This window comes from Phalangium opilio, unplaced genomic scaffold (assembly GCF_054372755.1).
Source record: "Phalangium opilio isolate 3A_F unplaced genomic scaffold, DU_Popi_V2 ptg000115l_1, whole genome shotgun sequence".
Classification (NCBI taxonomy): Eukaryota; Metazoa; Arthropoda; class Arachnida; order Opiliones; family Phalangiidae; genus Phalangium; species Phalangium opilio.
This window is the reverse complement of record NW_028324210.1, coordinates 90,570-106,256: the sequence shown is the minus strand read 5'-3', so window position 1 is coordinate 106,256 and position 15,687 is coordinate 90,570. Positions and strand designations below refer to the sequence as shown.

Below are 15,687 nucleotides of genomic sequence, written 5' to 3'. Positions count from 1 at the left end.
GGCCCTTATAGCGAAGGATATTCCGATACCAGAGTTTTAGGATTTCTTTAGACTCGAAATATATTTTAAAGACGAGTCTATAATTTAGTCAGTACATACAGGGTGTTTCCGATAAGTCTGTCATAAAATAAAGGAGGGTGTTATCTCCGAGTTAAACTAAGTGGAACGTGTCACCTGAACACGGGCTCCCAAACATTGATTGGCCCCTAAAACCAGGTCTTCAATCTTAGAACTTTAATGAACCTTTATCTAACAGAAGTGTCTACTATTAAATGGGTAGCGTACGCTGCCAGTGTTTTCCCCCGTCGAATCAAAAGCCCAGCAGCAAAGCAACGCGAGAGCTTGTTAGTTTAGTCGATATTAAAATTCAGTTTTTCGGATATTCAAATTTTTCGCATTTTCCAAAACCCAACATTAAAAAAAGAAGAAACTCTATAGAGCAGCGGCGGCGGCGACCTTTTTGCTTAGGTTAGTTTTGAGAATTCGAATGAATTAACATATTGGGTTAATGGAAATAATTCTAGGGAGTTTTAAAAGAAAACCTTGTTGAAATATATGTTTCGCGAAAATTATCAGAGCGGAAATTTAGAAAAAGAATTCATTCAGAAATATTTTTCGTCTCCTTTTATCTCTTTGTTTAAATTAAAGTTTGCGTAACTTATGCTAATCTGTCACATTTTTCTAAAAGAAAACCTTGGATATGGCCAACGGAAAAAGATACCAAAAAAATAATAAAAAATAAAATAAAGATTGGAATAGAGTTCCTTAACTTCCTTTAGATGAAATCCTACTAATTGGGAAGGTTCTAAATGCGAAATGGGGTAAGTTTCAGACACCACGTCACTGGGGACAGTAGAAAACTCTATAAATTAGCGCGGAAACCAGTTGGAGCCGGGTAATATCCCCGTTTAATCCGTTGCATATTGAAATGAAAATTAGGGTTAGCGTTGTCAACGAACCCCTCCCCCTCCTCTCTCTGTTGTATAAAACATACCCTTATTGATTGGCCCTATTTTAAATGAGCGAATGCTTTCGATGGGGTCCTTAATTACGCTGTCAAATGACAATGTCTCGACCTATATCTCCCTGGGATACGATACGGATTATTGGTTATAATTAAATTCTGACTAGGCGAGCGAGTGTTCATGGCATAATTCCGAGGCTGGGGAGGTCACCTTCTTGGGTTATTTTCCTCGTGCCAATGTGCACCGCTAGAGGCAGCTAGCATCCCTTTGTGTTGGTTTCGACGCGAGTAATTAACGAAATGGTCTATTAGACTAGATAAACTTAGTGAAATTAACGAATATAAGTTTCTGTTTTTAGATTAACAAACTAAAAAAAAGTGTATTTTGAAGCGGCGGTATTAATCATAAATTATTCCGAGTGGACGCTGACAAGTAACAAACCTTAAGGCGCCATTCGGAACTCGTCTTAATTCTCCACACAAAATATTCCTCGGTAATTTAACGGCATCCCTTATATCCCTTTTTAATTAGCTGTCGTCTTGAAAAATTACTCGCTTATTTTTATCACCTAATGTCGCGAAAATTGATCGTCCTTATATATATAACCTTACTTAGGTTATAAATAAATATATTTCGTCGCTCGGGACAGAGCCAATAAACCCCTACGAATAAAGACACCTTTTTCCTAGGTTCTCCCGCCTTTGGGCTCTATTGGTTGCGCTAGCTTGGACAAAGGATTATAAGGGCTAGATGGGACACCATCCGTTTTGGTGTTGGTGAAAAAATATAGAGAAGGGCGGGAATGCGGGTGAAAAACGGCTGGGAGATGCGTAAACATCGTGTCGTGGCAAAAGAAAGGAAAGGTCCTAAACACTCTGACCCTGATGGACCGAGAAGGCGGATCTAGTTAAGACAGCAACCGAGAAAATATAATGGCATTTCGCCGTCTAAGATGGTTGAGCCACCTAACCTAACAATCATATTGAAAATTCGCGACACCTCTAGCTCTTGTATCGTAAGCAGCGCGTGCCTTTGAGGAAAGAGGATAGATGGCGTAGACCAAGTGGTAACTTGCCCGGAATACGCGAGGGATCCGCAATCATCTCATCTGGAGTCCTATCCAAGAAATGGGAGTTTCGAAAAAAGTTTTAGGGTTAACGAGAGAACAAACTCCAGTAGATCCGGATGAGAGAGGGTTTGGTGATGGGTGAAGAAGCTGGCATTCAAGGAGGAATCGAAAGGGGGTGTTGGTTGTTCCGAGTTAGGCGGAGCTGCTCGCTCGTTGTCTCGGAAAAACGTTTCTTAACCCAAGAAGAAGAGCGGTACGGCGGAGCTGCTCTGCTCCGCGCTAGTCTTAAATTTTCTCGTCCCGAATGTCCCGCGGGAAATTGATGATGTTTGTGTAAAAGGGGTACACACCACCTCACGGATCGTTTCAAGTTAAATACTGAAGCAACCGGGACGGCCTGACTGCCTGGGTGCCTGCAACCTTTACGCTGTGGAAAAGGAAGAGAAAGACAAAATATATATGACGCAGTTTCACCAAAAAAATGTTCCTAGCGGACGATAACACGCTTCTGGGCATCTTCCTTTCTTTTTGGTCGTTGACGTGACGTCATGTGGGTCATTCAATTGATAGAGAATAGATCATTCCATAATTAATTACTTTCAGAGCCCATAGCCACTACCTGGTTTTGTTTTCTCTTTGTTCGGTTTTCCAGGGTCGGATTTTTCATAATTTCCAAATTTCTAAATATATTCTTAAAACAGTTTTCAGAATGGGCGTTTTAGGTGCAGGGCGTCGGGGCCTGGAGGAAGACTCATAAATATTTAGGGTCTTTTTACCGTTCATCCTAATTCGTTCGTAAAACTCGCCGAGAATTCTTTTTTCTTTCTTTCTGAATAAGATTGGCGCATATTTCCTTCAAGCAAGAGGACAGAGACGTTTAAAGGGAAAGTGAAAAGCTAATAAAATAAGACCTTGATTAGTAAATACGTAACTCGAAAACGGTGACCCTTCTGGCAAAATGTCGCCTAAAGAACACGGTCCTTAATTTCTGACAGTCCTTTCAAAAACACCCTGTTTCCTATCAAAGAAACTGGACTAATTAATTCATTCAGTTTTCCTTTAAAATTTGAAGAAAAAGCGTTACATAGCGATTGTCCCTCTTAAAAAAAAAAGAAAGGCCGTCAGCATGCTCAGTTGTTGACGCCCACGGTATAATATTTGGAATGGAAATGCCCGTTTTCGCAACTGATTTTCCGGAGCAATTCATTCCTAAACATTTTTCTCGTTTCTTCTTTCTTTTTCTTGTCTTATTTCTAAGGCGGCGCGTCGAGCCGTGAAACTTTACCGAGTTAAGAAAATCCGGGGGAATTTTATTTTTAGCGTTTATGGCCGCATACGTTCCTCGCTAAATAAATCGTTAAAAATTTTACATTTCAAATTTACTGGTCCTCAACATTCATTCGTTAAAATTATGGGAAAAAATTTTCTCTCCTTTTTATCTTAGGCCTTTTTTCCATTTGCCTAAAATTTTACGCTAGGGCGTGAAAATTTTCCGATTTCACTCCTCCCAACTTTCTTTAAAAGTTTTTCAATATTCCACCCTAAACTCCATTTCTTACTCGACTCAAACACTGCCTCAAAAATCCGAAGACATTCGCTCCTTCGTTCGTTAGGCAAATTTTATTTTTGACGAGTTCATCCAAAACTGGGTTGAAATTTGATTAAGTTCTTCGTTCGAATTTCAAAGAGGTATAGTACTCGCCTCATCGTACTATTTTTAAAAATTATGGTAGTTTCGCCCCTTGCCATAGAGTTTGCTTAGCGAAGTGTCCCACCCGCGAAATATCCGAAATGAGCTTCTCTCTCTCTCTTTTGAATTCTCACCCTCTTTTAGTCTTTTCCTCTGAAAAATAACTGGAATATTCAATATGAAACTTCGACACCCAAAAATTGGCAAACTAATCATTTTCGAACCCGATATTCCTCCCAAGATTCCATCCACTGACTAATGCCGAATAAGGCGGAAATTAAGTTCAAGTCGAGCCAAACCCGCAACTCCCCGATTTCTACGTATTCGTTAGACTAACACGGATGTAAAGCTAGAACTCTAGACTTATAATAAAAGTCACTCCCTTCGAGCAACCCAAGTTTATATCGGTTAAATTTCAGCCTTTTCCGAGCGCGGGATATGATTTACGTTTTGATCAAATTTAGAAGCAACAAAGCCAAAGGCGGGAACGCGACTTTTGTTCAGGGACTCCCATGGGCTTTGGCGCAACGCTTCCATATCGTTAGATATTATAGTTCTCTTTTTATTAAACGAAGGGAAGTATTCCGAGTCGTACAGGAAGTATTGTATTATATGGTGCGCAAACGTGGATATACATAAATACTAAAGTATTATGGATATCCAACAAGGCCCAAATGCTGGCCACGAAATACGCCGTGCACTAGCGGGTGTAAGACTGTAGTAAACCGAGACGGAAATAGTTAAAAAATCACGTGGGGGAAAGGAACCTATTGAGTGGTGGGTTTGAAATTTCTCAGAGAGAGAAAATAGGAATTTCCCTCTCACTCACAAGGTTGGAGGTTGGGGGGGATAAGAGTGATTTCTCTGCATGCTGAAAGGGCTCCGTGTGGATGGTAAGAGATGAGAATCCATATTAGGTTAGTATTTCTACATATCCACGTTGGAACTTAGTCGCTGGCGTTACTAGGCAAATCATATAGCTTAAATTCTCTTTCTCTCAGCCCCGGGCTCTCTTTTCTCCGTCCTTGACAGTTAACGATAATGGAAGGAGCTGACCGAAGAGAAACGATCCTAGGTTCCGAGTTTCGGGCCTCTCGCAAATTAAAAGCTCCAACACGATCATGGTGAAAAACTATACGGGACTTATAGTCCTTACGCGCCTCGTTTCTTGGAAAGAATTTGAAGTTGAAAAGGCGTAAAAGCCAAGGCGCTCAAAGAACTCCATTGTGGCATCTTGAATTCTAATCCAAAGGTTTAATGGTTTTCTCGCGCTTTAATTGGTCAAACTAGTGTCTAGAAAGGTTTAAAAAATACGAATCTATTTTTCCAAAAAAGAATTGTCTTAAAGAATGTAAAGTTCGCCAAGGAATCAAAACTAGTAAAAGTCAGGAAGAATAGATTGTAGGTGGGGGGATTAGATGTCAAGATAAATAGTTTGGGTCTACTTGGAATATCCGCTGATCCTTCTTATTCATTATAGAAGCCATTCCATTGATGGTCCAGCCATTTGCGAGCTTTATACGGCTATCCCGCGTTTAGTACTCCAATAAAGAACCATCCGACGGACGGATAAAAAAGATTAGAGGCCTGGCAGATAGATTTCATTTTAGGAAAAAAAAGAGAGAAAGGTATCGCGAGTCCCTACGATCTTTTTAAGCCTTTAAGCGTCGGCCCCGTTTAGTAAAAGCCCAGGTGAACGTAAATTATAAAAGACATTCTAAAAGCCCCAATAAAACGTTCACCCACATACATTCTAACATTCCGGCGGTTTTTAGCTTGCCCATACATAAAACGAAATACCTATCAGTCTGAGGAACTAAATATTTCTCGCTAAATATACTTCCGGACGTATTGGCCGATGGTAGTATTTTCCTAGCCGTTTTCCCCTGAACAGAGTTCACCATAGCCGAGTAGTGTTTATCTTTACTTCTACCGTGGTCTCCTCAATTGCAAACGTGAATAATTAAGATATATAGGCTTAATCTTACTTAGATTAATATAATTTTACTTATGTAACTCGTAACTCGCGGACCATATATAGTTTCGTTCGCTTACTGTTTTCTTGTAAGAATCTTCTTAATGCGTTTCACGTGTTTCTCATTTGTCTCAATGGAGTTCCCAAGAGACCATATAGTTCTCAGTGGAGATAGATTGGGAGAGGGGGGCTTGGCACACCTCCCTCGGTTGCAGCTTCCCCCTTGGCCTAACGTTAGAACACGATATACATCAATATTGTAACGTTGCTAGAACTACGTTGGGCCTTACCTCGAAACAAACGAAACCCGATTACCGGAAATTATGACGGATCTACTGGCGTCATATTCGACCAACTCTCTATATATAATCCAACTCTCTCTCTCTGTACCTTATTAACGACAACCGTTAACTGCAAACTATGGCTGTCGATCGATATTCGAAGAGAACGTCGGCGTTTACCGTATACTCTCGTCACTACACTTTGAATATTTCACGGTTTATAAAGATTATCTAAACAGCGTGGCCCGGATCAAAAGATCTCCCAAAACTTTATTCTTACCTAAAGACGTACGCGTCACAAACACGAAATACTTCGCGAATAAGAAACCAAGATCCGAAACACGCTGCGTCTTAACCTTTTCCAAAATGCAAATGTTTGATTCTTTAAAGTAATTACGAAAGGTCATATCTAAATAGTTTATCGTTTCATTTAGAACTAATAGAGCTAAAGGCTGGTACTATTTAATCTAGTTTCTCTTTTTGTAGTTTTCCCTCCATCGCGTCGCGCCTCCTCTCTTTGGATTTCATTGTCTTAAGAGTAGAAATGGAAAACTTTCCTGAATTGAAAAGGCGCGTGGTCTTGATTAAAAAAGGGTGGGGGAAAAGGGTTAGGCCTGTCGACTAATGAAATGGGACAAGAGCGTCGAAAATTAATATATTCATAGGCAGTTTTTGGATGTAAAAATTTAATATTCTCCGAGTCTCGGCGTAAAGATAAAGATTTCGAGCAAAAATTTTATTCGTTGGGAAAAACCTAGGCGAAAAATTTAGACGTGAAAATGCACGCTGCTTTTGGAGATGAATCCGAGAGATGAATGATGAACTTCTAATTGTAATTTTGATTTAATGAAAATTAGTTAATGATGAGGCCTCGTATACACGCTCTTTCGGATGAAGGATGACGAAAAGGAATAGAGTTTCGAGTTTGTTGGGATGTAATTCAATTTGTAAAGAGAGAGAGAGAGAGAAAAGGGTTCCGTAGAATGGCTGGTTATCTTCGAGGAGACTGAGATAACCCTAAGGGCGAATGAAAAGGATCTATTCGGGTCGAGGAGCTAATCAGTTATTTAAGAGCGCTAAGGCGTTAGTAAATAGTGTCTGGAGACTGCCGAAACTAGCTGCCCATTTTGCTCTATTAATCACCATCCAAAGGACCCGGGCTTATACTTATAAAGGACTTGGGGAAGGGGACAAAGAGTCGTCCCTTCAGAACGACAACCTTCTTGATAAATGATCCGGGCCGTCGTATAATTCCCAAATAAGAAATACTAACTGAAGAAAAAGTAGTTCTAAACAAGTAACGGCAAATTGAGGACTTCGCTAACGAATTATTTTAGTTAAATTTGAACCAAGAGCCTCGGCTACCGGACTAGGATAGTAAAACCCCCGGCTTTTAGGAATTGAAACTGCGTTGCAGTTGCCAGCAACACGCAAAATGATTCCGCCGCGAGTGGCCCTCTGTTTACATAGCAGATTCTCCTACCGGAAAGGGGGCTTTTGGGAAGTTCCCCCACCTATATGTATAAACTATTTGTCGTGTTGAGAGCTAATTCCTCCCACGAGGCAGATTTCCCTCCTGTACTTGTACGAGTGTAACATTGAGAGAAACGTTGGGCAATTAATTCAGATCACGTTACGGGACGCTCCTTGAAACTTTAATATTAATTTCACAGAGAACCGGTGGGGGCATCTAACAAGGCTGATACTTTAAGAGCGTTTAAGGTATATCCCATGTCGCCTTGTCGTAAATACTTAACAAGATAAGTAGTCTAGAGACCACGCAGTTGGAAGACTGACGTACTATCATCAGAATTGGGTTAAAATCAGGCCTCCAATGGCGTCAAGTACCTACCCTTGGGTCGCGTATCGCAACCACTACCTTCCTTTTCAAGTACTTACGGTTTTGCCAGGTTAAATACTCACCTTGAGCTCGTTCGGTATCGCCGAGAACAACCTCTAATGCAATGCCCTATTCAAAAAAGGTGAAATAGGTTAAAAAAGGCATGAATTTCTGTGAAAACTTTGAGTAACAAAATTTGCAATTCAATTTATTTACATTTTAATTAAAATAAAGGAAAAATTGGGTTTACTTACAATAAGTTCAATGTTTATATATGGTAGTAAAATAAACATTTTCTTACTTGTAAGTGTCCTTTCTTTTTCCCATAAGCATATCGATAAGATCATCTCCCGTTACGGGTTTCCCTGATAAATTCGGGTTTCCCGAAAGTGGGGCGTCACCAATATCGCGTTCACCTTGAACGATCGCTTCGTCCTGGATTAAAGATTCCACCATTTCAGGGGTAATATTCGTTTCTTCAAATACGTTGCTCTCAAGAATTGATTCTGGTATGACGCCCGAAAAATCGTTCTTCAATCTAAGCATGTCTATTAAATCTTGGACGGTAACGGGATTCCCGGATAAATTAGGGTTTCCAGAGATGGGCGCGTCTCCGGGATCTCGTTCGCTAGGGATTATACGATCGTCAACGATGCTTTCAGCGTTAATTACTTGAGAAATCGAGTTACTGTCCGAAGTCGAGTCTCCCTCTGGCAAAGTGTTGTAAAGAGGTCCACTATCAGATGGTGTAAATCTCTCCGTGGCTTCAACTTCTACTTGACTGGGTGTGGGTTCTATTAAGTTCCCAGCAATCTCGTTGGGGGTTGTTCCTATAGGGGGTTCTTCTGGCGGCGTCGGTTCCGTCGAGGGTTCAACCGGAGGCGTCGGTTCCGTCGAGGGTTCAACCGGAGGAGTCGGTTCCGTCGGGGGTTCAACCGGAGGAGTCGGTTCCGTCGGGGGTTCAACCGGAGGAGTCGGTTCCGTCGGGGGTTCAACCGGAGGAGTCGGTTCCGTCGGGGGTTCAACCGGAGGAGTCGGTTCCGTCGGGGGTTCAACCGGAGGAGTCGGTTCCGTCGGGGGTTCAACCGGAGGAGTCGGTTCCGTCGGGGGTTCAACCGGAGGAGTCGGTTCCGTCGGGGGTTCAACCGGAGGAGTCGGTTCCGTCGGGGGTTCAACCGGAGGAGTCGGTTCCGTCGGGGGTTCAACCGGAGGAGTCGGTTCCGTCGGGGGTTCAACCGGAGGAGTCGGTTCCGTCGGGGGTTCAACCGGAGGAGTCGGTTCCGTCGGGGGTTCAACCGGAGGAGTCGGTTCCGTCGGGGGTTCTTCCGGAGGCGTCGTTTCCGTCGGGGGTTCTTCCGGAGGCGTCGTTTCCGTCGGGGGTTCTTCCGGAGGTGTCGTTTCCGTCGGGGGCTCTTCCGGAGGCGTCGTTTCCGTCGGGGGTTCTTCCGGAGGCGTCGTTTCCGTCGGGGGTTCTTCCGGAGGCGTCGTTTCCGTCGGGGGTTCTTCCGGAGGCGTCGTTTCCGTCGGGGGTTCTTCCGGAGGCGTCGTTTCCGTCGGGGGTTCTTCCAGAGGCGTTGTTTCCGTCGGGGGTTCTTCCAGAGGCGTCGTTTCCGACGGGGGTTCTTCCAGAGGCGTCGTTTCCGACGGGGGTTCTTCCAGAGGCGTCGTTTCCGACGGGGGTTCTTCCAGAGGCGTCGTTTCCGACGGGGGTTCTTCCGGAGGCGTCGTTTCCGTCGGGGGTTCTTCCGGAGGCGTCGTTTCCGTCGGGGGTTCTTCCGGAGGCGTCGTTTCCGTCGGGGGTTCTTCCGGAGGCGTCGTTTCCGTCGCGGGTTCTTCCAGAGGCGTCGTTTCCGTCGGGGGCTCTTCCAGAGGCGTCGTTTCCGTCGGGGGTTCTTCCAGAGGCGTCGGTTCCGTTGGGGGCTCAATCGGAGGCGTCGGTTCCGTTGGGGGCTCAATCGGAGGCGTCGGTTCCGTTGGGGGCTCAATCGGAGGCGTCGGTTCCATTGGGGGCTCAACCGGAGGCGTCGGTTCCATTGGGGGCTCAACCGGAGGCGTCGTTTCCATTGGGGGTTCTTCCGGAGGCGTCGGTTCCATTGGGGGTTCTTCCGGAGGCGTCGGTTCCATTGGGGGCTCAAACGGAGGCGTCGGTTCCATTGGGGGTTCGACTGGAGGGGTGGATTCCACTGGAGAGGTCGTTTCCATTGGAGGTTCGACTGGAGGGGTGGATTCCACTGGAGAGGTCGTTTCCATTGGGGGTTCGACTGGAGGCGCTTGTTCCATTGAAGACTCGACTGGAGGCGTTGTTTCCATTACTGATTCAGAGATTTCCGTAGGTGTTGGTTCTATGGTTAGCTCTGATGTTTCGTTATTTGATGGTTCAGAGACCTCGCTTGGTCTCGTTGTATAAGCTTCATTTAAAGGAAATTCACCGGAAGTAACATCTACGGGTTCGGCAACGTCGGGAGCGGTTGGTTCTACGGGTTCGGTAACGTTGGGGGCCGTTGGTTCTACGAGTTCGGCAACGTCGGGAGCGGTTGGTTCTACGAGTTCGGCAACGTCGGGAGCGGTTGGTTCTACGATTTCGGCAACGTCGGGAGCGGTTGGTTCTAAGGGATCGGTAACGTCGGGAGCGGTTGGTTCTACGATTTCGGCAACGTCGGGAGCGGTTGGTTCTAAGGGATCGGTAACGTCGGGGACCGTTGGTTCTACGGGTTCGGTAACGTCTGGGCCCGTTGGTTCTACGGGTTCGGTAACTGTTGATGTTTGGGGTTCCACAACATCGGAAGCCGTTGGTATTACGGGTTCTGTTTCTTCATTGGGATATGCGTCTATTGCTGACAGAAACTTTGTAGTGAAGAACAAAATGGCTAAAAATAAGGGCGATCGGTTTCTTCCGGAATTTTTCGCACCCGTGTTAATCATGACGAGAAAACTTGAACATTAAAACGACGCAACTGAATCGAACCGCGAGGTTTCTACTCAGACTATGATTCACAAGGTGATGGTACTTTTCCTCCTACATTTTGAAACTCGACGCGCCACTGTGCCCTTTATTTCCTGACAATTATACCTTATAGCCTTCTTTTTTCGTGTTCCATCTGTTATCAATAGAGTTTAATGGCATCTCCCTACCATTACCCGCCTTAACTTCACCATAAAATAACATACGGTGTCACTAGTGTAAATCATACCAAAAAACTTTTCCAATTAATATTATCGCGTACTCTATTTCATTTCAATGATCAAGCAACCAGCTGCTAAATAAAATTCAGCCCACTTTCGCTCCCGATAACTGTCATACCAGTATAATGACCTCCTATTAAACTATTTCAGTTCCTGATCTGATTTGAATTTCCCTCTTTTCCCATGACCCTTAGCGTTTCCGTAGGGTCTTACGCTTCAGCCGCCCTCTATGTATCAAAAATATAAGCTAGTTCTCTTGAAATAAAACGAAAAAACATTTTCCTAAACATTCGCCTTGTGGCAGCACTTACCACGTCCCTACCAAATCGCGAGGGATTCTGGGACTCTGAGAGACGTTCCATCGGGAAATTCTGAAAAATTGCAAATAATTAATAGACAAAGAGGTTAAATTTTCAACAACCTTTTATGATGGTTAAAAGAGCCTTTTTTTTGTGCTTTGAATTTCCCTCTTTTCCCATGATCCTTAGCGTTTCCGTAGGGTCTTACGCTTCAGCCACCCTCTATGTATCAAAAATATAAGCTAGTTCTCTTGAAATAAAACGAAAAAACATTTTCCTAAACACGCGCGTTGTGGCAGCACTTACCACGTCCCTACCAAATCGCAAGGGATTCTGGGACTCTAAGAGACGTTTCCCATGATCCTTAGCGTTTCCATAGGGTCTTACGCTTCAGCCGCCCTCTATGTATTAAAAATATAAGCTAGTTCTCTTGAAATAAAACGAAAAAACATTTCCCTAAACACGCGCGTTGTGGCGGCACTTACCACGTCCCTACCAAATCGCGAGGGATTCTGGGACTCTGAGAGACGTTCCATTGGGGAAATTCTGAAAAATTGCAAATAATTAATTAATAGACAAAGTCAGAGGTTAAATTTTCAACAACCTTTTATGTTATGACGGTTAAAAGAGCCTTTTTTGTACACTTAAATATACAAATATAATAATAACAGTTTTGTACCGATAGGATACATATTATTTGGTAAAATAGAAAAATGTTCAAAACCTTTTTAAAATTATTTTACAGGCACCACAGTGTTATATAAATAGAGATTCCAATTCCGTTTAAGTGGAAAGACAATTAATTAATGAGCGCGATAACCCTTTCTCTCTGGATTAAATTAAATTAAAATCCTCGTAAGTGGTGTATCGGAAAGGGGATTGAATTTATTTATTGCGCCAGTTTTCTTCGATTAAGATGGCATGGCAATTTAATTAAGGGAAGGGGGTCAAGGGTCATCAAAGGAGCAACAAATCATCAACTTGATCTTGCATGAAAGGATCTTTATCTCGCATTTGAACTATTTCGGAAATATCCCCGAGAACATCCTCATTTACGCTGCTAGGCCAATTTGGATGAGTTCTAGACTCGGCTAGCCTAACGGCAAAATTATTAATTAATTAATTAATTAAGTTAATTGGTTAAAGGTTTCTGTAGTAAAAACATCCCTAAATTACTCTCTAATTCTAATTACTTCCCGAAACTTACAACTTACTTTGAGAAACTATCATTTAAGTTGGAATCCAAGGATAATCCCTGCAAAAAGAAAATGCTCGCAAAGTTCGTTAAGTTAATTTGTTATTAATTATAATTAATTAAATAAATAATTAATTAGGGGTTGTTTTTTTCTTAATTACCAGTTTCTTCATGGTGTCACTAGCTGATTCCCCTTCTTTGAAATCTATTAGGGCGCATTCCAGACTACTGGCAGAATTTGTTTTATAAACGGGACCACCACTTTCTTTCCCCCCGTTCTCGGAACGTAACTCATTCAAATTCTGTAATAAAAAATTAAAAAAAAATTATTAAATTAAAAACTTGTTTTTTAAATGAAAAAACTTGTTTTTTAAATGAAAAACTTGTTTTTTAAATGAAAAATATAACAAAACTTGTTTTTTAAATGAAAAATATCAAAACTTGTTTTTTAAATGAAAAATATCAAAACTTGTTTTTTAAATGAAAAATATAACAAAACTTGTTTTTTAAATGAAAAATATCAAAACTTGTTTTTTAAATGAAAAATATAACAAAAGTTGTTTTTTAAATGAAAAATATCAAAACTTGTTTTTTAAATGAAAAATATCAAAACTTGTTTTTAAAATGAAAAATATCAAAAGTTGTTTTTTAAATGAAAAATATCAAAAGTTGTTTTTTAAATGAAAAATATCAAAACTTGTTTTTTAAATGAAAAATATCAAAACTTGTTTTTTAAATGAAAAATATCAAAACTTGTTTTTTAAATGAAAAATATCAAAACTTGTTTTTTAAATGAAAAATATCAAAACTTGTTTTTTAAATGAAAAATATCAAAACTTGTTTTTTAAATGAAAAATATCAAAACTTGTTTTTTAAATGAAAAATATCAAAACTTGTTTTTTAAATGAAAAATATCAAAACTTGTTTTTTAAATGAAAAATATCAAAACTTGTTTTTTAAATGAAAAATATCAAAACTTGTTTTTTAAATGAAAAATATCAAAACTTGTTTTTTAAATGAAAAATATCAAAACTTGTTTTTTAAATGAAAAATATCAAAACTTGTTTTTTAAATGAAAAATATCAAAACTTGTTTTTTAAATGAAAAATATCAAAACTTGTTTTTTAAATGAAAAATATCAAAACTTGTTTTTAAAATGAAAAATATCAAAAGTTGTTTTTTAAATGAAAGATATCAAAAGTTGTTTTTTAAATGAAAAATATCAAAAGTTGTTTTTTAAATGAAAAATATCAAAACTTGTTTTTTAAATGAAAAATATCAAAACTTGTTTTTTAAATGAAAAATATCAAAACTTGTTTTTTAAATGAAAAATATCAAAACTTGTTTTTTAAATGAAAAATATCAAAACTTGTTTTTTAAATGAAAAATATCAAAACTTGTTTTTTAAATGAAAAATATCAAAACTTGTTTTTTAAATGAAAAATATCAAAACTTGTTTTTTAAATGAAAAATATCAAAACTTGTTTTTTAAATGAAAAATATCAAAACTTGTTTTTTAAATGAAAAATATCAAAACTTGTTTTTTAAATGAAAAATATCAAAACTTGTTTTTTAAATGAAAAATATCAAAACTTGTTTTTTAAATGAAAAATATCAAAACTTGTTTTTTAAATGAAAAATATCAAAACTTGTTTTTTAAATGAAAAATATCAAAACTTGTTTTTTAAATGAAAAATATCAAAACTTGTTTTTTAAATGAAAAATATCAAAACTTGTTTTTTAAATGAAAAATATCAAAACTTGTTTTTTAAATGAAAAATATCAAAACTTGTTTTTTAAATGAAAAATAACAAAAGTTGTTTCTCAATGAAAAGTTACTTACTTCGCAATTTTCTTTGATGATTTGAGAACTTTCTTCCCGAGCTCGTTCCCAGAGTTCAAATGCAATGTTAAAAGCTTGTGAAATGGTCAAAGCCGCGGCTTCGGCCACTTTTCTTTTAGAACATAAAAACGCGTGACATTCCAATGTTTCATTTGAATTTGTAGATATAAAAGCGACAACCCTTTCGTAAGAAGCATCGGCTGAGCAATATGATATCCTGAAATAACGATTATCCTAAATTAAATTATCGAGTTCAATCCTAAGCCTAAAGATTTTAAATGTGGTTAAACCTTTGACCTTTCTGAACAAATTTATCTATTTATTTACCGGTAAATGGAAAATTCCATCTGTTTTTCTCCGGATGTAATATCATATGTTAGAATTCCCGTGGGTGTGATTTTCATCGCTACACGTTGTAATTTTTTGGCACTCGCTTTAGCCTGAACCAGTTTAAAAATATAGATCACATTGTTTATAGCTAGGGTTTTATATTTATCATATATTTGAGCTAAAGTTATAAAAGTTTAAAGCTTTTTCTTACTTACCATAGAAATGATGGTTTTGATGGCTTCGGCAGTTTCTTGTTGATCATTTGGATGTTCGACTAAAGTACTTCCTAAGTATTTTACGTAAAACGTAATGCCATCGCAGACTGGTTCTTTGTTACCATCTCCCCACTCTTCCGCCAATTCTAAAAACAAAATTGTTATTATTCTTATCTTATCTTTAATCAGCGAAAGTTATCTTTATCTTTATTAGATTTAAAGGGGTGGGGTCATAACCCTTGGTCACTAAATATCTATATCTTTCGGTAACATTTATTTATCTTACTTTTGTGTTTGGATTTCCAAAAAAAGCCGGATGATCCTGGCATTTTTACCGCTTTAAGAATTGAAGACATTGGATATACGTTTAAAATCGATTAATTATCCTTGTATTAATAGTTTTACGTTTAACTTTAACTATTGTCAAGCGGAACTACCGTCCTTTAACCCTAAACGTACCGATTAGCCGCCATTTTGAATTTTTTTTTTTTTTTTTTTGATGTTAGCCTCTTAGAAGCAGGGTGGGAAATAAGGCACTGGCACAGGGCAAATGACCAGTTTAAAAATTGCCTGGACCAGTTTAAAAATTAAATCGGAGGGGGGTCAGTGGTCCACGGGAGCACTAAGAAAATTGTAGGGTAACCAGGGTCCAGACAATATCTGAACTATTTTAATTACCCACTTCTTTAGTTTAGCAGACGACGCGCCCTGGTCAATGGTCATGGACCAGTTTATTTATTCCTGGCCAGGGGGGTTGCTGGCCCAATGTCTAGTTTTAAAAAAATCCTTATTTCCCACCCTG

The 15,687-nt window shown here is 39.7% G+C and overlaps 2 protein-coding genes across 2 annotated transcripts; both read right to left on the bottom strand.

The window, feature by feature from the left end:
• Positions 1-8,117: 8,117 nt before the first annotated feature.
• On the bottom strand, positions 8,118-11,850 carry LOC149623042 (uncharacterized). The gene is made up of 2 exons (XM_089853474.1): positions 11,788-11,850; positions 8,118-11,524 (listed from the first exon to the last, which is right to left on the bottom strand). Exon 2 carries the CDS (start codon positions 10,740-10,742, stop codon positions 8,118-8,120), a length of 2,625 nt encoding a protein of 874 aa, XP_089709600.1. The 5' UTR covers positions 10,743-11,524; positions 11,788-11,850.
• A 40-nt stretch (positions 11,851-11,890) lies between these two features.
• LOC149623041 (low density lipoprotein receptor adapter protein 1-A-like) lies at positions 11,891-15,374 on the bottom strand. Its single transcript, XM_089853419.1, has 7 exons — positions 15,172-15,374; positions 14,886-15,031; positions 14,668-14,780; positions 14,341-14,557; positions 12,659-12,799; positions 12,517-12,557; positions 11,891-12,398 (listed from the first exon to the last, which is right to left on the bottom strand). The coding sequence occupies exons 1-7, from the start codon at positions 15,239-15,241 to the stop codon at positions 12,260-12,262; spliced, it is 867 nt and encodes a 288-aa protein (XP_089709545.1). The 5' UTR covers positions 15,242-15,374; the 3' UTR covers positions 11,891-12,259.
• Positions 15,375-15,687: the final 313 nt, after the last annotated feature.